Source organism: Octopus sinensis, linkage group LG7 (genome assembly GCF_006345805.1).
Source record: "Octopus sinensis linkage group LG7, ASM634580v1, whole genome shotgun sequence".
NCBI lineage: Eukaryota > Metazoa > Mollusca > Cephalopoda > Octopoda > Octopodidae > Octopus > Octopus sinensis.
This window is the reverse complement of record NC_043003.1, coordinates 48,504,479-48,528,065: the sequence shown is the minus strand read 5'-3', so window position 1 is coordinate 48,528,065 and position 23,587 is coordinate 48,504,479. Positions and strand designations below refer to the sequence as shown.

General features: G+C 35.9%; 1 protein-coding gene across 2 annotated transcripts in view; it reads left to right on the top strand.

Annotated features, from left to right (window-relative positions):
* LOC115214052 (rab11 family-interacting protein 2) overlaps nt 1–23,587 on the top strand; it is a 164,306-nt gene that overhangs the window by 96,691 nt on the left and 44,028 nt on the right. For both annotated transcript variants that reach the window (XM_029783092.2, XM_029783093.2), the window contains exons 2-4: nt 2,772–2,810; nt 16,209–16,311; nt 17,413–17,541. In XM_029783092.2, coding sequence (XP_029638952.1) covers nt 2,772–2,810; nt 16,209–16,311; nt 17,413–17,541 — 271 coding nt within the window. The remainder of the gene's footprint in view (nt 1–2,771; nt 2,811–16,208; nt 16,312–17,412; nt 17,542–23,587) is intronic.

The window sequence follows — 23,587 nt, the reverse complement described above, 5'->3', positions numbered from 1 at the left end:
TGATGGGCTTCTTTCAGTTTCTGTCTAACCAAATCCACTCACAATGCTTTGGTCGGCCCGAAGCTATAGTAGAAGACACTTGCCCAAGGTTCCATGCAGTGGGACTGAACCCAGAACCATGTGGTTCGTAAGCAAGCTACTTACTACACAGCCACTCCTGCGTATGTTAATAGTTTTGATAGTGTTTCTGTAATGTAGAGAGCACCAAAGCATAGACAACACCAAAACATATTTGCCAAAGTAGAGATAAGAAAATCACTATAGTTTCATAGGTTAGTTTAAAATCAAGTAGATATCTTGGAATTGTATGTAGGAAATTATTATATGTCATGAATATGAAGTGATAGATGAAAACACATTGATAAATTTGTGAATATACAATTATAGTTTTTCTCAGAATACTTTTCTCATTAAAATGATGATGCATATGTAAAAGATACTGATAACTGCTGTGAATTGAAATGATATAGCAACACCATAACATTATAAACTAACTGGCGTGGGAACATTTATGTGGTTGCTTGAAAAGCCAGAAATAATAGACAAACTTCCTTTAAATCACAATTTATCACCTTAAAAAGTTGATATCTAAGTCTTAATTATAATATATGCATGCTGATTGGATGCAAAAACGAATTGGTCATAGGTGGGACCCATTTGATCATTGGTGTGCTTAAACAGGTCTGATAAGGGCTTAAACAACAGCAACAACAAAATAATGGACTTTTTCTGGGTTTGACATGAAAACAGAAAATCCAGGGAATACAAAGGACTATTATAGATGAAGGTAGAAAGAGCAGAGCAAACCTCTGGACCCCTACTGGCTTAATAGTTGAAAGAAGTTGTCAAATAGCAGTGACTTAGAAACAATTGACTGAATAGCTCAGATGTAAAATGGAAGATCCTGCAAAGGTTATGAGCAGTGCCTCCTCTCCTTTGACTTATTGAGTAACTGTTGTTATTTAACAGATTAGTCAGACTGAGGAAGGGCAGCTCCTTGAATCTTTATTTTCAAGGTTCCTATTGTTACAGAGGTTAACAATAGGAACTTTTACAGAGTTCCTGTTGTTAACCTCTGAATCTCCTCGAAGAAGGGTCTTTTGAACACACAGGGCAATCTAGCCTTTTCTCTAAAGAGCTTAAGTGTAACTAGATGGTCTGCACACTTTGAAGCTGTCCAGGCAATTAAAAATGGATATAGGAATATTTTACAAATTCTCAAACATATGTTTGAAGACTCAGAAGAGAAGCCTGAATGTGAGCGAGATGCAAAGAACTTATACCACAAGTTGGTAAAATTAGAATATGCTGTTTTAACAGTTGTTTGTGAAGAAGTTATGGAGTGTTTTAATAAAACATGTAAGAAACTCCAAACCCTTGGTTCTGATGTATTTGTAGGTTACCTTCTGCTAGCATCTTTGCTTTCATTTGTTAAAGAACTACAAGAAAATCCATCCAACAGGGATGCACACTATGAATCAGTAGCAAAAGGTTTATGTGAATATATCTTCTCAAATTATTCTGATGTTTCCAAACGCATTGTTACAAAGAAATTTGCAGATGGGACAAATGATCGGGCTTCTTTGAAAGGGGCCGAAAAACTTAGGATAGAAGTTCTAAATCAAGTCTATGACTGCTTGATAACCCAGTTAAGCAAGATGGACCCATATGAGCAGATTGCGAAATGATTCAAGCTTCTCTCAGAATTGATGAACAAATCAGAATTTGGTGAGAATCGTATCAAACTTATAATATCGCATTACAAAGACAATATTGACCACAAATTAATAAATGAGTGTTATCAATTCAAAGAGTATTTACACCTTACAAAATCCCAGAACACAGAAGGAAACACACCATCTAAAATGCATTGCACAGTTGTTCAGCTTATTTATGAGCAACAATTAATTGAAGTGTCCCCTAATATTAACACTGCACATAAGCTATACTTGACAATGCCTATCATGAGTTGTGAAGCAGAAAGGAGTTCCTCAAAACTTTCCTCCGTAAAGAATAAATTTCGGTCTACCATGACTGAAGAGCACTTAAATTCCTTGTGCATATTGTCTCTAGAAAATGACATTGCAAGGAAGCTGTCATATGACAAAATTGTTGCTACAAAAAAAACAGGAAAAGGAGTATTTTGTAATTTTCATATGTATCTTAATGATGCATCATGCATGTATATAATGCTCTCCTGATGTTCAACCCTCATAACTCTAAAAATATAAAGCATAGCCTGAAAAATATTTGTAGTGATCTGCCATTAAACAACCAGATTGACAAAGATATCGGTGATTACCCACACCTCGTTTCTGGTGGAAAGAAGGCTCACTTTCAGGCTCATTTTTAAGGACTCCACATCACAACTCCATCCTTTGGGCTATCAAGGCCTGAAGCTAGAGTTCCTTGCAAGGGCACAAAAATTATTTGACTCTTGTTGGTGTTACCCTACTGTTGCTGGTTGTAAAGGGAGCCCCCATGACATTTTAAGCTTCAGGGCCTCAATATTGCAGATCTGCCACTCATTGCAACAGATTGATGTCTCATTCAAGTGTGTGAGTTGTAATCTCAGATTATACACCATGGAAATCAGGTTGAGCTCCTAGACTAATAGCAAACCTTAAAATGTGGTTCAAGTGGGTTTGGTTGTTATCTGTACCAGGTCAAGTGAGCATACTGTTTATTATTTTTGCCTTTAAATAAAAATGCTGTTTTTGTTTTTATTAATTTATGTCTACAAAATATTCTTTTCTATTCTTTTATTTTAGTTCTGAGAGCTCGAAATCTGGTGGCAAAGGGAAAAGGAGGTAAGTGTTAAAAAGTTCCTTTCTCTACTATTGACAAATGATTCCTTTTTAATCATCATCATCATTATGTATATGATAATGATGACCTCTCACATCAGTTTTGACATATGAGCAATCAGTTATTCAATCAACAGCACACCCTACTCATTGAATTAGCATGTGATGAGAATTTCATAGACATGTTTACCCTTAAACGGCTGGCAGCTGACTTGGCAGACACCCATAAAATTATTAACCGTCTTACTAACAATAACTCTGAGCACCTTTTCAAACTCCACCTGTTTAACACTTGTAGACATGTTTACAAAGTCAGAAAACAGCACAGCTCCCATGACTTTCGGAAACATTTTTTCACGCTAAGAGTTGTTGAATGATGGAACAAACTGCCAGTATCAGTTGTTAGTTGTCGGAGCACTGCATCCTTCAAAACTTCCATGCTTCCTGAGGTTCGCCAACACTACACCTGATTTTCTCCCCTCCATACACACACAAGCATGTATCTGACTCATACACTCTTCACTTTCCAGACATTTGTACATTACTGCATATGCTTTATATGCATTTTTGACAAATTGTAGTGCACCTGAGCACTGTATACAATAATTTCAATATTATTATTATTATTATTATTATTATTATTATTATTATAATTCTCAAACAAAACCATCTTGACGCAAGCATGACAAAGCTAGACCTTTGAATTGCAAGTGCTGTCCATCTGATGGGCTTCTATCTAGTTTCTTTCTGTATACTCAAATTCATTTGGGTTGGTCTGATGCTATAGCAAATACACTTGCTCAAAATATTACACAGCAGGATCAAACTGAAGTCTTATGGTTGTGAACCAAACTAATTACTCAGCCTTACTGGTAACATAGCATCTCTATATTCTCTCTTTAATCTTTTACTTGTTTCAGTCATTTGACTGTGGCCATGCTGGAGCATCGCCTTTAGTCATATCATCATCATCATCATCATCGTCGTTTAACGTCCGTTCTCCATGCTAGCATGGGTTGGACGGTTCGACCGGGGTTCTGGGAAGCCAGAAGGCTGCACCAGGCTCCAGTCTAATCTGGCAATGTTTCTACAGCTGGATGCCCTTCCTAACGCCAACCACTCCGTGAGTGTATATATATATGTATATATATATATACATATACGACGGGCTTCTTTCAGTTTCTGTCTACCAAATCCACTCACAAGGCTTTGGTCGGCCTGAGGCCATAGTAGAAGACACTTGCCCAAGGTGCCATGCAGTGGGACTGGACCTAGAACCATGTGGTTCGTAAGCAAGCTACTTACCACACAACCACTCCTGCACCTATAAACTATATTGGATAGTTTGGATACATCTTTTACTTGTTTCAGCCATTGCAATGTGGCCATGCTGGGACAATGTCTTGAAGGTCTTTTAATTGATCAAAATTCCAGGGTTTCATGCAAAAAATTCTAGAGTTTTAATGAGATAAAGTTTATTAAAAATTTATTCTGTGAAACAAAGGCTGTTAACCATTTACAAAATAAGGTGTGTGTGTGTGTGTGTGTGTATGCATATGTGTGTGTGTGTGAACATACACACACACATTTGTATATATGAATATATATATGTGTATGTACTTATATGTAAGTATGTGCATGTGTGTGTATGGTGGCACGTAAAAAGCACCCACTACACTCACGGAGTGGTTGGCGTTAGGAAGGGCATCCAGCTGTAGAAACATTGCCAAATTAGACTGGAGCCTGGTGCAGCCTTCTGGCTTCCCAGAACCCCGGTCGAACCGTCCAACCCATGCTAGCATGGAGAACGGACGTTAAACGACGATGATGATGATGATGATATATGTATACATTATATACATATATATGTATATAAATACACACGCACATATATACAGTTGTGATACCCATGCTGGAGGCATGTAAAAAGCACCCTCCAAACGTGGCCGATGCCAGCGCCGCCTTGGCTGGCTTCCATGCCAGGGGCACATAAAAATCACCAACCAATCATGGCTGTTGCCAGCCTCCTCTGGCCCCTGCGCCAGTGGCATGTAAAAAGCGCCCACTACACTCACAGAGTGGTTGGTGTTAGGAAGGGCATCCAGCTGTAGAAACTCTTCCAGATCAGACTGGAGCCTGGTGCAGCCTCCTAGCTTCCCAGACCCCAGTCGAACCATCCAACCCATGCTAACATGGAAAACAGACGTTAAACGATGATGATGATGTGTATATATATATATATATATATATATATATATATATAAATACACACACACACATTATATATATATATATACATGCATATATGGGTACAGGACACCACAAATAAACGTAGAACACGAGAAATGAAAACTTAAAAACAAAACAAGGAAACAGACTTTTTTTAACAACGAAAAAACAGAGTACAAGACAAACAACAGAGAGAACATTCCCCTTCTCCAGCTGCCCCTGTTTCGACTCATTGCGTGTTTCGAAGGTACTGGTCATATCATCTAAAACTAAGATGGGCTTGGATGATATTGTCAGGAATGGTATATTATGATCATAGCTCTCTTTGCTTAGAGCTAACAACAGGTTAACAGCAATAACAATATTATACATATGTTTGTTGGAGTTGACATCATACACATTTATGTGAATGCCACACTCTCTCTCTCTCTCTCAAACATACACCTACGCTTGTGCACCAATGAATACATATTCATATACATATATATATTCATGCGAATGTATATCAGTGAACTATAAAACAGATGGTATACCAAATATCTGTGGAATTTGAGTACACATTAAAGACAAACATGTGTAAGTACACTCATACATAATATGTAGAGGTAATATTTTACTACAAGTTGAGGCTTCCTGAATCATCATCACCATCATCACCACCACCATAGTCATTTAGCCATCATCATCATCATTTAACTTACATGTTCCATGCTAAGATGGGTTTGATGGTTTGACATGATACTATGAGCCCAAGGATTTTATCATGCTCCATTGTCTGCTTTGGCATGGTTTTTATGGCTGGATGCCCTCCCTAACACCAACCACTTTACAGAATGTGTTGAGTGCATTTTTTTTTAATGCCACTTTTATTTTCACAATGCTAATTATTCAAACAATTGAAAAGAAGATGAATAAATACTGGTACTGTTCTTGAGCAAGGCACTTTATAGCTGTCTTTCAATATAACTCGACAAAATCAAATCATTTCACTTCGGGTATTTCCTTGGGTTGTAGAGTAATAGATATAACGAAATTATGCCAGCAATGTCTCATTTTAAACTTGAAGAAAAAAAAAGCCTTGCATATTTGTTCTTAGCTGTTTCATGTGTGTATGTAAAATCCACAAATTTCCAAGCAGAAAACAGAATCGAACTGTCATTTACTTCCACGGAAATACCCAAAGTGAAATATTTTGATTTTGTCAAGTTATGTCAAAAGAATGCCCACTTTATTTCATATTGTTCCACTTCACTCAGCTGTAGAAATGAATTGTGACATCACTGGTGCCAAGCTGTATTGGCCTTTGCTTTTCCCTTGAACGACTGCTGGTCTTCCACGAACAATCTTGTCCAGAATTGTGCCTTGGATGGGAACTTTCTAGGTGCAATCCTATGGCCATTCATCACCGAAGGGGGTCTTTACTTACTTTTAGACTCAGAATGATTAACCTAAATTCCAATAGTTTGCATTTCTTTTAGCGAATGCACATGCTCTAGTGCTTAGGGTACTTGGAACATGATCATAAGGTTAATGAGTTCAATTCCTGGACCAGGAAGTGCATTATGTCCTTCATTTCACATGCTTCAGTCTACTTTGCTATTATGGATACCAACTGGTGAAACCCTCCTCTCTCTCTCTCTCACTCTGTGTTTGTGTGTGTGTCTCTTTCTCGCTCTCTCTCTTTCCCTCTGCCTCTCTCTTTCTCTCTCTCTCTCTCTCTCTCTCTTTCCCTCTCCCTCTCTCTTTCTCTCTTCCTCTTTGCAGCTGTCACATCTTGGATATTTCACTTCCTCACTATCAAGACTGAAATTCTCATTGCTACAATTACAACTATCATTACCATCACTACTACTACTACTACTACCACCACCACCATTATCACCATGAAATAATGAGCATAAGGTGGTAAAAAAATAAATAAATAACTATCTCCTTCTGGCTGAGACACATTTTTGGGTTGCATCCAAAATTAAACATAATATAGATGCAGATATAGATGCAAGGTTAAAATGTTTGCCACCCAACCAGATAGTTTCATGTTCAAACCCACAGTGTGGTACCTTGGGCATGTGTTGTCTACAAAGCCTTAATCCTTCAGCATTTAAACTGGCCATATCCAGCCCAAATATTCTTTTGTTTTATACTCAAACCAACCAGATCTGGCCTCTCACACATATTCTACAATGCTTTTTCCAAAAATAAACAATCACATCAAAATCTCAAAGCTACCAGATAATGCATAATTAATTTAAAACAATGTGAATGAATAAGCATTACATTTGACAGAAGAATCTGAATGCTAAAGAATTAAACCCATCCAAAGCTTTGAGAGTGTATTTGGTATACAAAAACTGAAAGAAGCTTGTCGTATATATGTATGTGTGAGAGAGAAAGGGTGAGTATGTGTCTGTAATAGGGTATGTAGATGTGTGTGTGTGTGTGTATCCCCTTCGGTCATGAATGACCATGAGATTGCACCTAGAAAGTTACCCTCCAAGGCACAAGTCTGGGCAAGGTTGTTTATGGAAGACCAGCAGTCACCCATGCATACAAGCCTCCTCTCTCCACACCATCGATGTTATCCAAGAGAAAGGTAAAGGCCATCACAGCTTGGCACCAGTGCTGTCGCAACTCATTTCTACGACTGAGTGAACTGGAGCAATATGAAATAAAGTGTCTTGCTCAAGAACACAACACAGCCCGATCCAGGAATCAAACTCACAACCTCATAATTGTGAGCCCAACACTCTAACCACTGAGCCATGCACCTTCATGTGTGAGTGTGTGTATGGAAGTATGTGTGTGTCTGTGTATTTATCTTGCTATTACTCTTTACTCTCTTTACTCTTTTACTTGTTTCAGTCATTTGACTGCGACCATGCTGGAGCACCGCCTTTAGTCGAGCAAATCGACCCCATGACTTATTCTTTGTAAGCCTAGTACTTATTCTATTGGTCTCTTTTGCTGAACTGCTAAGTTACGGGGACATAAACACACCAACACTGGTTGCCAAGTGATAGTAGGGGACAAACACAGACACACAAACATATACACACACATACATACATATCTATCTATATATATGTATTAAAAATATATATAAAAATACAAAATGGGACAAGAACGCAAAACATTCAAATAGACGACACAAAAAACGGACGGGTCATTCAAAGCCTCTAATCTTCAGTCAAGGACCGGATCATCCTCGCAATTTCGGCTGATTAGTCTTGAGATCGCTCTGATCCGGCCAGCCCCAAGGAAAAACTAAGCTACAAGCATTAGATTTCTTGGAAAAAGGATCGAATGTATACGAAACAAGGACAGAAAAACGGACAATGCCACACGAATATAAATACTAAAAACAATAATAATAATAACAGGACAAAAACAACAGGTGTCTTTCGACTTTAGACAGTTCAACTTAGCTTAGCTGGCACGATGGGCTTCTTTCAGTTTCCTTCTACCAAATCCACTCACAAGGCTTTGGTCAGCCCGAGGCTATAGTAGAAGACACTTGCCCAAGGTGCCACGCATAATAGTCGTAAACAAGTGTCACCATATCAGTGATTTGATCTGTTTCCAGTTTTTTGTGATATCACCTTTCTCGGAAACAGGTGAAGGTTGGCAACAGGAAAGACATTTGACTGTAGAAATTGTGCTTCAACAAAAATCCGTCTGCCCCCATGCAAGTAATGAATAAGTGAATACTAAAACAATGTTGATAATGATGATAACTATCAATTGAATGAAAAAAAAAGCTAAATATAGTATTACCAATCAACCTTCAGCTCACCCATTTTTTGTGTCATCCATGACCTCTTCTACCACCACCACCAACACCACTTCAACTACTACTAGTACTGCTGCTGCTACAGGCTCTGCTCCAGTGAAATACTAAGTCTAAATTTGTGTCCCCAGTAGGCAGTTAATACATAGGAGATAATAACTTCTTCATAATATGAAGTGGGATTAGGAGTTTGAATTTGAAATGAAGGAATAAGGGAAAAGGTGCATAGAATACATACATATATATATACATACATACATACATACATACATACATACATACATACATACATACATATATATATATATATATACACATATATATATATATACACATATATATATATATATACATATATATGTGTATGTATGTAGGAGTGGCTGTGTGGTAAGTAGCTTGCTTACGAACCACATGGTTCTGGGTTCAGTCTCACTGTGTGGCACCTTGGGCAAATATCTTCTACTGTAGCCTCGAGCCGACCAAAGCCTTGTGAGTGGATTTGGTAGACAGAATCTGAAAGAAGCCTGTCATATATATGTGTGTTGTATATATATATATATATATATATATATATATATATATATATATATATGTATGTATGTATGTGTGTATGTATGTTTGTGTTCGTCCCCCAACATCGCTTGACAGCCGATGCTGGTGTGCTTACATCTCCGTAACCTAGTGGTTCGACAAAAGAGACCGATAGGATAAGTACTAGGCTTACAAAGAATAAGTCCTGGGGTCGATTTACTTGACTAAAGGCAGTGCTCCAGCATGGCTGCAGTCAAATGACTGAAACAAGTAAAAGAGAGAGAGAGTATATATATACACACACACACACACACATATATATATATTGTTGTTATTATTGCTTACTTATGGAGTTTTTAAAATTAATTTCTTGCTAGTGGTAATTATATACCACTATTTCATTCTTTTTAGAAACCAACAGCATAACATAACCTGAGGTATATCAATTAATTTAACATTTTATGAAGTAATGAAATGCATAGATTTTTTCTTTCTTCATAGACCATTGCTTTATTCTCCCCAACTCTTCTAATTCTTCATTCCCTGAATTGCTTCTCTCTGGGATTCTCATTTCTGCTAATATTTCCATTTTGAAATCCACCATACAGAAATTTCAGCTAAACATCAACTGAATCCCTCGTGATGAGCTATATTTATCTATCTGACCATTCAATGAGGATGTGAAAGTTTATAGACACAAACTTCTCTTCTTTAAACCAACAGAATAATCTCTCTTCATATTCGTCAACCTAATTTTTTCTGGACTTTATTGTTATATGAGGAGTGTATGTTTGAGGTTGTTTATATGTATGTTTGAATGTGTGCTTCTACTTCTGTGTGAGGATAAGTGTACATATGACTCTGTGTGTGCGTGTGATATAATCACATGCTCCCTCTCAGGAAGAAGTACCCACTTAAATTCATGAAATAAATATTGACCAACATAAAAACACATTTGAGACGCTGAGGAAAAGTTAGTAGCAACAAAAACTATTCTAATTAATTGACACTTGTCGACCAATCAGCCTTTATACCAATTGGAAGCATATATCAACAAAAAAAATACACATTTACATAAGGTTGAAAGAGAAAGAGTGAGTGGTGGGGAGTTAACTAGCTAGCTAGCTGGCTAGCTAACCAGATATACAAATAAATACATGACAGAAGCACCCACAAAACTCACTCACTCACAACCTGATGTCACATACTAAGTAATGAATCAGATCTTCACTACCAGAATTTTTTTATCCTATTTTTTACTAATGTTTTTATGTATAATTCTACTACTTTACCAATACAACATGGCCCATTTTATTTATAATTTCACTGTATTTGCAATGTTTTATTTAATGATTTCTTCTGACTAGAATACTAACTACTCTCACCACTAGATTTTTTTTTATATTTTTCATTTTTTTTTTTTTTGAGTAGTGCAAAATATAATTTATAGTCTATTTGATTAAATTCTGGTTTTATATTGAGGATATTTTATTAAATAATGAGTAATGAAACTGTAAAGTCCTATGCAGTATAGGCGTAGGAGGGGCTGTGTGGTAAGTGGCTTGCTTACAAACCACATGGTTCCGGGTTCAGTCCCACTGCATGGCACCTTGGGCAAGTGTCTTCTGCTATAGCCTCGGGCCGACCAAAGCCTTGTGAGTAGATTTGGTAGACAGAAACTGAAAGAAGCCCGTCGTATATATGTATATATATATATATATATATTATATATATATATATATATATATATATATATGCAGGTGGCACGTAAAAAGCACCCACTACACTCACGGAGTGGTTGGCATTAGGAAGGGCATCCAGCTGTAGAAACATTGCCAGATAAGACTGGAGCCTGGTGCAGCCTTCTGGCTTCCCAGATCCCCGGTCAAACCGTCCAACCCATGCTAGCATGGAGAACAGACGTTAAACGATGATGATGATGATGATTTGTGTGAGTATACGTTAATGTGTCTGTGTTTGTCCCCCAACATCGCTTGACAAACGATGCTGGTGTGTTTACGTCCCCGTAACTTAGCGGTTCGGCAAAAGAGACTGATAGAATAAGTACTAGGATTACAATGAATAAGTCCTGGGGTCGATTTGCTCGACTAAAGGCAGTGCTCCAGCATGGCCACAGCCAAATGACTGAAACAAGTAAAAGAATAAAAGAATACAGTATTTTTTCTTCCTCCTCCACATTATAAATATCTTTCGTCCTTCTAGGGTCAATAAAATAAGGAACCGGGACATACTGGGGACTACTCAAGCTCCTAACCTTCACTCCTACAAATTTATTATTATGTCCAGTATTGGAAATAAAAAATAGAAAATGAATTGGTATATGTAATATATGAACTTCATACCTTTGAGTACTTGAGTACACATTCTAATTCTGCTAAGATTGAATTGGGGTGGGGCAATAAAATGGTTGTTAAACATATTTGTTGTAAGATTACTGTATAGATGTGTATGTGTTAATGTATATATGTTATGTATTATCATATCATGTACATGATATGTATATATACAGGTACTCTTTGACTTTTGATGAAGTTAAGGACCCATCATAAATTAAAACTATCATAAATCAAAATGAAACTTTAACACAAAGGAAAAGAAAATATTCAAAAATAAAATGTGAAATATGCCTTATAATCAGTTGGCTGTATACACATAGAACTTGAAAGTGATGGGAAGGTAGAGAAGTGTGCAGAAGTGTGCAGAAGTTCATTGCATATATAGACATACATACATCAATACATGCATGCATACATACATACATACATACATACACACACACACACACACACACACACACACACACACACACAACACACACACACACACACATGCATGGAGATTCAAAAGTCCCTTTAGTTCAATATAAATCAGCTAACAGCTCATTTCCCCATCTCTCTTTCCTTCACTCATACCTCCTGCCACCCCACTATTCATTGCCTCCCTCTGACCCCCATTGACTAGAATCCTTACCCTGGAATCCATGGGCCGAGGTTCAGAGAACTTAGGTGGGCTGGAATATTGCCAACCATGTGGACCATCTCAGGCAATTGAACCAGGTATGCCTGTATAGTTAACAGCATTCACATTGCATTGAGACATTTCTAGATGATGAATAACCTCTCATCTTTCGTAATGGCATTTTTTTTAAAATGTATAAAATTATATGTTAGTATCATATAAAAGGCACCTGTGCAGGTACCGCATAAAAGGAACCTGTGCTGGTACTACGTAAAAAGCACCCAGTACACTCTATAAAGTGGTTGGCATTAGGAAGGTTACCCAGCCATAGACACCTTGTTGAAACAGACGATTGTAGCTTGGTGCAGCTCTTCAACTTGCTTGCCAGCTCTTATCAAACTGTCCTATCCATACCAGAAAATGGACATTAGATGATGATGATGATGATGGTGGTGGTGGTGGTGGTGATGATGATGATGCATAGACACACATTCACGTACACACTCAACACACAACAGCAACAACAAAATAAAGATAGTGTTGAAAATATGCATGACAAAATTATAACAAAATAAAAATTTTATATATAATTTTAATGCTAAAACGGCTTCTAAATCACATAGTGGTGTGTGTGTTTGTAGCTAGCTTTGTGTGTTGGCATCATTTGCACACAGAGTAAAACAGGTGTCACTGCATTGAAAGGTGTCACTGTTTATGTTGGCTGCAAAAAATATGTCTGGTGTTGAGTGGTTCATGATTTAAAAAAAAAATAACCATTATTTTACTTGCAAACAAGTAAGGCTTGGCAACAGGAAAGCCTTCTAGTTAGAAAAAATCTGCTTCAATAAGTCTCATCCAACCCATACTAGCATGGAAAAAAGCTTGTACTAAAACAATGATACTGACAGTAGGCAGACAGGTTGATAAGTAAGTAGGTAGGTAGGTAGGTAGATTAGTAGGTAAGTAGGTAGGTAAGTAGGTAGGTAGGTAAGTAGGTAGGTAGGTAGGTAGGTAGGTAGGTGGGTAGTCTGGTAGGTAGGTAGGTATTTGTTAAATTACATGAAGAAATTAATTTTGATGGTAAGTGGCTTACAAAATTCTTGCCAAAACTATTGTTTTTTGTGTGTGTGTGTGTATTTCATACATTGTTGGTCATGTGTGTAAAACCATAATTGTGCGTGTGTGCGTGTAAACATTTAATTATGATACAGAACATTTGTTTTGATATATTCATCCTGACTCATTTATATACTAAGTTATTTATAACTTTGTAAAGGCTATGTGACTTGCAAATTATACTAGCTAAAAATTATTCATAATTCTTTTTTTCTTTTATATATCCCCTAATTTGAACTTACAACACATCTGTTTAAACTTATACCCACTTTCAATTAACATTAATCAATGCACCTTACTGACACATTTTGCAGTCAATTATGTTTGGTGTCAGTTTTGATAGGTGTCGACTGGCATTAAAGTAACTTTTAGTGTTCATACTTATATGCAAAAAAGAACCTTCCAGAATATTTTAAGTTTATGAAAAACCTGGATTTCAGCTCACTTGTGTGATGTTCTTATTTGCATCCAGAGGCTATATGCTATTTGGCCCAGTTTTATAAGATATCTCTCAAGTCTCTCTCTGCTATTTAATTATTGTTTATTGTACTTATCTAATTACAAAAATTCATATTATTACTATAAATTATGTATATTATGACTTAGAACTATTAAACAATGTGATTAAATAAGCATTACATTTGATAGAGTAATCTTGAATGCTAAAGAGTTAAACCAATCTTGAGTAGACTGTACTATGCTGATGAGATGTAATAAGGCCAAAATGTATCTATAGTTGTCTCCTTTGCTTGCAAGCAAATATAAAATTTTCTCCTGAGCATGTAAATTACCGTATTTACTTGTGTACTATTTTATACTTGATTTTAATCTCTTAACATACACATTTTTTTCAATTTCCATCCCAAAAATATAGTTTTTATTATTTATTTTGAATCTGTATATAAGGAAGAATTAGCACACAGAATATTTTTGATCAGTTATGATATATTATGAAATTACTGATAGAAATGATAGTTACTGAGTTAATGATAGAATAACATCATGAACAAAGTATTTTGGGTTAAAAATAAGTGACAGATACCTCAGAGCACTGTGAACGTATATTTCTATTCAAATATTTTACTAGGCATCTCTGAATGAAAATATTCAGGATAATATGTTAAGAGGCTAAATGAAAAACCGAGATGTGACTTGCACATGAGGCAAAGCTATAACTATGAAGATAAAAAAATTTGTACCAAGATTTAACACTAAATTTTGGATGTAACTTATACACAAGTGCAACTTATATACAAGTGCAACTTATATACAAGTGCAACTTATACTCAAGTTCAACTTTTGCTCAAGTGCAACTTATACATGAATGAATATAGTAATTTTGAAAATTTGATTTTTTAATCTCTTGAAATTATTCCCTCTTTTCATTGAGAATCAGAAAAAGCTCGAATCAGTCATTCAGGTCCTCAGCCCCTCTTAAAAATTAAGTCATCAATGATCTTCATCCACTCTTCCCTAACCTGGGTCATCTTCTTCAATTGTCCCTACCTCCATACCAGACACACACACACATGCAGATCATATTGCCAGGAATTTCTTTCAGTTCAGCTGCAATTCTTTACTCACTTTTTTGTAGAGACCTCCTAATCCCTAGATTTACTTTAGTTTTTTCCTTGATGTTTCTGTTGTGGGTGTAGGAATTTTTCTTCCCAGTCACATCAAACTTTCTACGTGTAAGACAAATAACTACCTTTTAATCTATCTTCTACTCTTTGACTTGCCCAATATGGATGAATCTGCTAGGGAGGCTTGACAGTATCTGTCTACCAAATCCAATCACAAGGCTTTGATTAGACCAGGGATATAGGAAAAGACATTTGCCCAAGGTGCCACTCAGTGGAACTGAGCCCAAGACCTCAGGGCTGGCAGGAAAGCTTCTTAACCACAGAGCCATGTCTATGCCTTCTAGGTATTTAAGACAGATTTTAAATTCTGTGAAAGAGACCAAATAAAAGTCAGATAAGCGTAAATGGAACAATTCTACAAACAGAAAAAAGGAACATACATTTTCATTATTCAATTTAATTCATTACAATCAATAACCTTACTCTTTTACTTGTTTCAGTCATTTGACTGTGGTCATGCTGGAGCACTGCCTTTAATCAAGCAAATCGACCCCAGGACTTATTCTTTGTAAGCCTAGTACTTATTCTATCGGTCTTGTTTGCCGAACCGCTAAGTTACAGGGACACAAACACACCAGCATCGGTTGTCAAGCAATGTTGGGATGACAAACACAAACACACACACACACATATATACGACGAGCTTCTTTCAATTTCCGTCTACCAAATCCACTCACAAGGCTTTGGTCGGCCCGAGGCTATAGTAGAAGACACTTGCCCAAGGTGACATGCAGTGGGACTGAACCGGGAACCATGTGATTGGTAAGCAAGCTACTTACCACACAGCCTGTTAAATAAAATTTTAAACCTTATTAAATAAATTTTTTTTAAAAAGCTGCAATTCAACAGATTGTATATAATCTACAGGTCATCTCATTTTATTAGAATGTTAGTCCCAATTCACTCAGTCTTGGAGGTGTGGGTAATTATTTCTCTGGTGTAGATGGAATCAAGAAATAGTCTTTCATGTTGATAGAATGTGATAGGAAAAATCTCTGAATATTTAACAAGTTACCCTTCTCACTATAAATTCCATCACACACACACACACACACACGCATGCAAACACATGCACACAGCAGTTTTGTTTATGCTTATAACCTTTCTTGTTGCTAGGTAACAATGATGTCTATGCTACAATACAACTGGGTAAAGAGAAATACCAGACAACCACCATAAAGAAAGCCCGCAACCCAGAATGGTTTGAAGAATGTGATCTGTAAGTACTGGAAATATTTTATTTTTCTTACTGGTATATTAGAATATTACTCCACCTAGAAACAGCCGTAGTAGCAGCAGAGGTGGTGGCAACAACAGCAACAGCTGTAGTTATAGTAGTAATAATAATTATTTTTTTAAACATTTTATTTTTTATCAAAAATTAACTGTGCGAAAAAAATGGTAGATTAACTAAGGCCTGATGGAAGAGAGTTTTTGTGTAAGAGCTTTCAATATTTTTTGTGTGTTGTGTGTGTGAGACTGTGTCTGTGTATAAATCAGAGAAGTCCCTATGACCTTTGCTAGGATGTTTGAGGCTGGTAGGAAGAAGTAAAGGAGTTATATTTAGACTAGAGTCCTGGTCTGAATGCTTTCTCTGTTATAAGTACACCTGGTCAGATGGTAGTTGCTGTAAATCAAACAAGTAATTAAGTCCAATACAAAAACATGAACAATCTCCTTCCAACTTGTATCTAAGCAGTTTCTCTCCACAAAATTAGAGAAAGATAGAAAAATCTAGGGAATAGTAAAAAGGGAAAAGAAGGGATTAAAAGACAAACCCTGATAAATGTAAGTATGAGGTTGGAAGCCACTCAAGATGTGCCTGAAATTTATGATAAAACCAAAGGAAAATCATAGATTGTTTGATTTGGTGACATACTTTAAAGAAGAGAATTGTAATAAAGAAGATAATTCAAACTTCTTTAACATTTCTAGTTAGTGACGATCATGTATTGGACATGATTTCATTCTTTTTAGAAATCATCAGCATGATATAACCTGTGACTTATTAATTACACATTTTATGAAATGAACATGTCATTAAAAATGGAAATAATTACAGTCTGGAGGAAATTCAGTGGCCTGTGTGTGTGTGTGTTTTCTTTTGTCATTTATTTTTCCTTTTTCATAGAGTATTATTAGTAGTTTAACAATCAAGAGAAAAGAAAGAAAATTCTTAACATTTAAATGCAGTATAATGTAAATAGATGCAAAATCTAATTAGAAATAGTTAAGCAGTGACAAAGATTATTTTGTAGATAGTCAAAATATTAAATGAATTTTTTAAAAAATTTTATTTATGTTTTTATTTATTTTGTAGTACAATTAGTAATAAAGATTTTGAAATCAAAGTCAATCTCTTTCATCGAGGCAAAATAGCTGATGAGCTTATTGGATATTGTATTATACCACTACAAGATTATCAGGACTATGACCAACAAAAAAGCCAGTAAGTTGCTTCATTTATATTTTTACTCTTTTACTTGTTTCAATCATTTGACTGTGGCCATGCTGGAGCACTGATGAGTTTTTTTCTTTGTCTTACAAGTTATTTGGTGGCTTCACTAGTGCTACTTTCATCAAAAAAATACACAGTACATTCTGTTAAGTAGTTGGTGTAAGAAGGACATCCTACCACAGAAATCATGCCAAAGCTGACATCAGAGCTTGATAAAGTCCTTGCAACTCATTAGATCTTGTTCAACCACTCATCTTCTGCAAACAGATAGATGTTGGATTATGGTGATGTGAGACTATGATGATGTGAGAGTATGATGATTTATAAATCCTTGAAATGTAGATGCTTCAAGAAGATGTGAAATGAATCATTATATGGGTGGGTCTTGAAACAGATATAGATGTAAATAATAGCATGTATGTATGTATGTGCGTGTGTGTGTGTGTGTATATGTGTGTGTGTGTGTGTGTGTATATATATATATATATGTGTGTGTGTGTGTGTGTATGTATATATATATATGTGTGTGTGTGTGTGTGTGTGTATGTATATATATATATATATATCATCGTTTAACGTCTGCTTTCCATGCTAGCATGAGTTGGACGATTTGACTGAGGCTGCACTAGGCTCCAATCTGGCAGAGTTTCTGCAGCTGGATGCCCTTCTTAACGCCAACCACTCCGAGAGTGTAGTGGGTGCTTTTATGTGCCACCGGCATGAGGGCCAGTCAGGTGGTACTGGCAACAGCCACGCTCAAATGGTGTTTTTTACGTGCCACCTGCACAGGAGCCAGTCCAGCGGCATTGGCAATGACCTCACTCAAATATTTTTTCACGTGCCACCGGCACAAGTGCCAGTAAGGTAACTGGTAAATGGAAGCCTGTTAGCTGCTCTGGCAACGACCTTTTATTTTTTGCATATTCAAAGAATTGAGCCTATGAATTTTGAATATAAATTTGATTGGATAACTCAGGTCTGATTGGAGCTTCTTAACATGACACAATCACTATACTAATTTCCTTCAGGAGGCTTGTAACTTACATTGAGTTGCAGTTTAAACTAGAGAACAGATAAATCTGCAGGCTGCATTCCACAACCTGTTGGCACCAGATGCATTGATGAAGTAAAAAAAAACCACTTTGCATCAGAAATGTCTCCAGTGCCACCTATATATAGCTGTCCACATTCTTCTGTATCAATGTAAAAAAAAAACATATGTAAGTATGAGGAAATAACTTTTACCTGTTTAGAAATATTCAGCTGAACTGTTTGAAGCTGAACAGAAAGTGTTATTATTATTTATTCTTTATTTTCTTTTGTTAAAACTTGCATGCGGGAAAGAATCATACTGCTGTGACAAATGTTTGTTTTATAAGTCATGCAACCCTGCTTAATTCTAAAACACAAACCACAGATTTAAAATCAGTTGTTCACATCCACCCCAGGTTTAATGAAAATTCAGTTTTAATACTTTGATTTAATTTGATACAGTGAAATATTTTGACATTTGAAGCCTTTTGACAATATCTTGTATTGACATTTGAACAATCTAGATTTAATTCATTGTATCTTAACAGGCTTACGACATAATCCATATTTCTTGGGAAACATTTTGAGCAAATACAACATGAAGTTTGTTTTTTTTTACTTATAAAGCAAAATTTAACGGAAATATTATTTTATATTTCAATCTGAAAGTTTTTCTGACACATTATATTCCAAAACATTCAGGTCACTATATTGATGTAGAAGAAAAAATGTTTGTTTTTTGGAGTCTTTTTTGTTGTTTTGGTATTTGGTTTGTGTTTTTTTGCATATGTTTACATTTACAATGCAGTTCTGACTAAGAGTGTCAAGTTTCATTTTCCAGCAGTAGTTAGCAAGCATTCCTTCTGATCATTTGTCTTGATATCTTTTTTCAACAACAGAAATATTTTGATGAAATCTTTCAGCATGCTTGTTAGATAACATCACCAAGACTTTCACAAAAAATGGCAAACGGGAATGTAGCAGTTGAACTTTTGGTGACACTTTCTATTCCAAAGCTTGATAGTTTAGGGCAGATTATATACAATCGTCTCCAAACATTTAATTCTATCTTCTTTAAAAACTGAGGTAAATGACCACTGAGTTTACATTGATCTGATCTGATCCCAGGAATGTAGGTACAGAAACATAACTCACCATTTTTGTAGGGAGAACTAACATTAAATTCAGTGGAACCTTATCATTTAGTTTATCTTAATTGCTGTAGCCATTCTATCCTTGTTACCATGGAGTTAACCACATGGAGTCACTTTCTGTCAAGCAATTTAACATTGGTACATTATCAGCCAATGAGGTTTCTTCAATTCGGTTGCTTGATCTGCTAAAAATTGCATCAAAATCTCTCTCCAAGGAAGCTGTCATATGGTTTCTCAATATAGTAGAAATAGCAGCTAAATCTCCCTTAAAATATACCTTACTGTTTTATAAAAGGAAAGACACATCGGTAAAATGTAGTCAAAAATATTATATGCAATGAAGTGGCCATGGTTGGAAACTCTTAGAGTGTAGGCCTGTTCAGTCAAGACTCAACTATAGTTTCAAATCAACAACAATAGTAATTATGCCTAAATAAAAGATGGGATTGTCACATATGGATTGTCTTTTAGGTCTACTCTTTTATTAATCAGGTTGACCTGATTCTAAACAACAACAACAACCTTGGTATATTAAGCTATTACTAAATTAAATACTTGTAAAAAGGTTTAATTATTAGTCCTAATTCTCAATATTTTTATTGAAATAAACATTACCATCCATTGATTTCTCATCTTTATTTTGTTCTGCACACACTATGCCATTTGCTTTGAAGTAACAGTAAACATTCAAGTACTCACACCCACACCTCAAATACAAAATGTTGTCTATCCACTCGTGTTCACCACATCAATTAGAATTAGGGTCAGATCCAGCCAGAATTTTTCTGCTCTAATTATAAATTAAATCTGTAATTTTTAGTGAGCTTTACATTATTTTATTTGAATGTAAGTTTATTTAATTAGTTTTCTATAAAATCTTTCCCTCATTCCTCCCTTTTAGACTATTCTTCATATGCTCAAATTAATGGAGTCGGTGGGGCATACTCTTTCCCAGGTTGAGGAGAGGCATAGCTTTATGAGAATGTACCCTAATTACCTTTCTGAAAGTGTACCTTCACGTACTAGATAAGACATTCTAGTTTTACTTGCTTGTTCGCATAAAAAAATATAAAAGTACTTAGATCTCTCTCTCTCTCATTCTCTCCCTACTTTCCCATACATTGTTCTTAGTCAATATTGTGAATCAATCAAAGTTTCAGCTCATCAAGTATAATAAATAAATCTAATTAACTAAACTTTCTTAATGAAAGGTATCTAATAATGGGTGAACAGGTCTACTGAAATCAGGAAAAGATGATAGCTATCACTTCTTTAAATGCCCTGATAAATTTTGAGCTCAGTGTTACAATCCATTGGAACACTCATTTACAATAATGTCTATCCCTACCATAGCTTACACCAGTGAACTATACCTCAATACAGTACCTGTTTGTAGCAAAGATAAAGGGACTTGAATGTAGTTGTTCAACCTGCAAGAAATAGCAGCCAAATCTCAAAACAGTACCTGTTTTTAGCAAAGATAAGAGAATTTGAATGCAGTTGTTTAACCTGCAAGAAATAGCAACTAAGTCTCCCTTAGCATTCAGATTATTCTGTCAAATGTAATGCTAATTTATTCAGATTGTTTTGAATAAATCCTGAATTATTTCATAGCTTCAATGATGTGGGTATTTATTTTTTAGAATGGCATTCTAGGGTAGGCATGTAAGGCTGTTATGAATATAAAACAGCTAGAATATTTTGGCTAGATATAGCCAGTTGAAATGCTAAAGAGTTTAAATTACACCTTACTTATTGATTTGGACAATGTATTGGGTTGTCCAGAAAGTTTGTGCCGATTTTTAAAGGAAAGAAAAAGGTCAATAAATACTTGCCATTACATTTTTTAATCAACCAAATATGAACCATTTTGTTGCACAATGCATCTCCAGCTTTCCTTTAACTTGAAAATACCCCCTTCCCAGAATTGAGGTGGTTTCATGGCAAAGAATTTATCGCAGTATCTTTTTACGTCATCCAAGGAATTGAAATTTTTACAATTAAGACTATTCTGCAGAGACCTGAATAAGTGGAAAGACAAAGGAGCAATATCTGGTGAATATGGAGGGTGGGGTAACACACCCCAGCCGAGCTGCAGCAATTTTTGTCTAGTTCCCAAAACATCAAGTGCTGAAAATGAACTTTCTTATCTTCCATTTTAAAGGTTACAGAATTAACACAGGTTATAGGAACATAAACCTTCTTCCATGAAAAGATAGCTTAAAATGTGCTCTAAATGGAGGTGTAGACAAATCCTATTTTATGGACTCAACCATGTTCTAAAATAAGTTGAAAGGTAAGATACTATAAATCGGCATGAACTTTCCAGACAACCCAATAGTTTTAGATATACAAAAGTACTGAATGGCTGTGGTTGGAACTCTTTTCATCATAAGTCTGCCCTGTCAGGACATACTTGTGTCTAAACAACTAAAACCTATTTTCAGTTTGGTGGACAAGTTTATTTGAATGTTAGATGTGGGTATAAAATGTTTTGGTTCAGCTGTTTTGAAGTTCCTATTTGGCTTCAGTGATTCAATGCTAACTTATTTGACATCAGATGCTTTAAGGTTTTTCTCTCTCTCTCTCTCTCTCTCTCTCTCTCTCTCTCTCTCTCTCTCTCTCTCTCTCTCTCTCTCTCTCTCTCTCTGTTTATGTGTGTGAACATATTTCTGTGTTTATATCAATCATGTTCAATTAATAAATTGTAATCTCTCTCTCTCTCTGTATGTATATATTTCTGTGCATATGTACATGTGTGTATGTTTGTCTCCAAAATGTAATGTCACCAAAACAGGTTCAATGTCCAGTTAGCCATGCCAAATCACCAAGACCCAAACAGCCATGCCCAATCAAATCATTCCAATGTTAGATGCTAGTAATGGTAATATATTTTGCTAAATACAACTACTCAAAGCAGTGTCTGAAAATATATACAGTTTATAGATTTACAGTTATTTAAAAATAATTTTCATTTGTTAATTAATTAACCCTTTAGCATTCAAACTGGCCATATCATGCCAAAATATTAAACTTGTTTTATGTTGAACCTGACCAGATCTGGCTTCTCACCTCAACCCTACAATGTCATTCTAACACTAAAAATAAACACATCATTGAAATCTCAAAGCTACAAGATAATGAATGATTAATTCAGAGCAATATAAATAAACAAACATTACATTTGATAAAATAATTTGAATAGAAAAGGGTTAAAATATATCTGATTTTACCTACTTACTAAACAGCATCTGTCACAGTAATTGTTAGTTATATAGAGTGACTATGCAACCAACATATACTTGATTATTACACTGCATTGTATCATCACCATTTAAGCATGCATGCAAAGGTAAAAGTTACCTTCTCGTGTCATACCAATTCATAGGGGCTGGTTTCCTGGTTTCTACGACAAATTCCTCACCAGAATGGAACGCCAATCTGTTACAGGATTATTTATTTTTACCAGCTGAGTGGACTGGAGCAATGTGAAATGAAGTGTTTTGCTCAAGAATGTAATGCATTGCCCAGTCCAGGAATCAAAGCCACAATCTTACGATTATGAGTCCAACACCCTACCCACTAAGCCACATGCCTCCACAAATATGCATGTACCATGCTGGCATCGGTTGGCTGGCTTGACAGGATCCAATGAGTCCAAGGTTTGCATCATGCTCTCTTATCTGCTAAGGTGGTGAGCTGGCAGAAACGTTAGCACGCCGGGCAAAACGCTAAGCGATATTTCGTCTGTCTTTACGTTCTGAGTTCAAATTCCGCCGAGGTCGACTTTGCCTTTCATCCTTTTGGGGTCGATAAATTAAGCTCCAGTTGCATACTGGGGTCAATCTAAT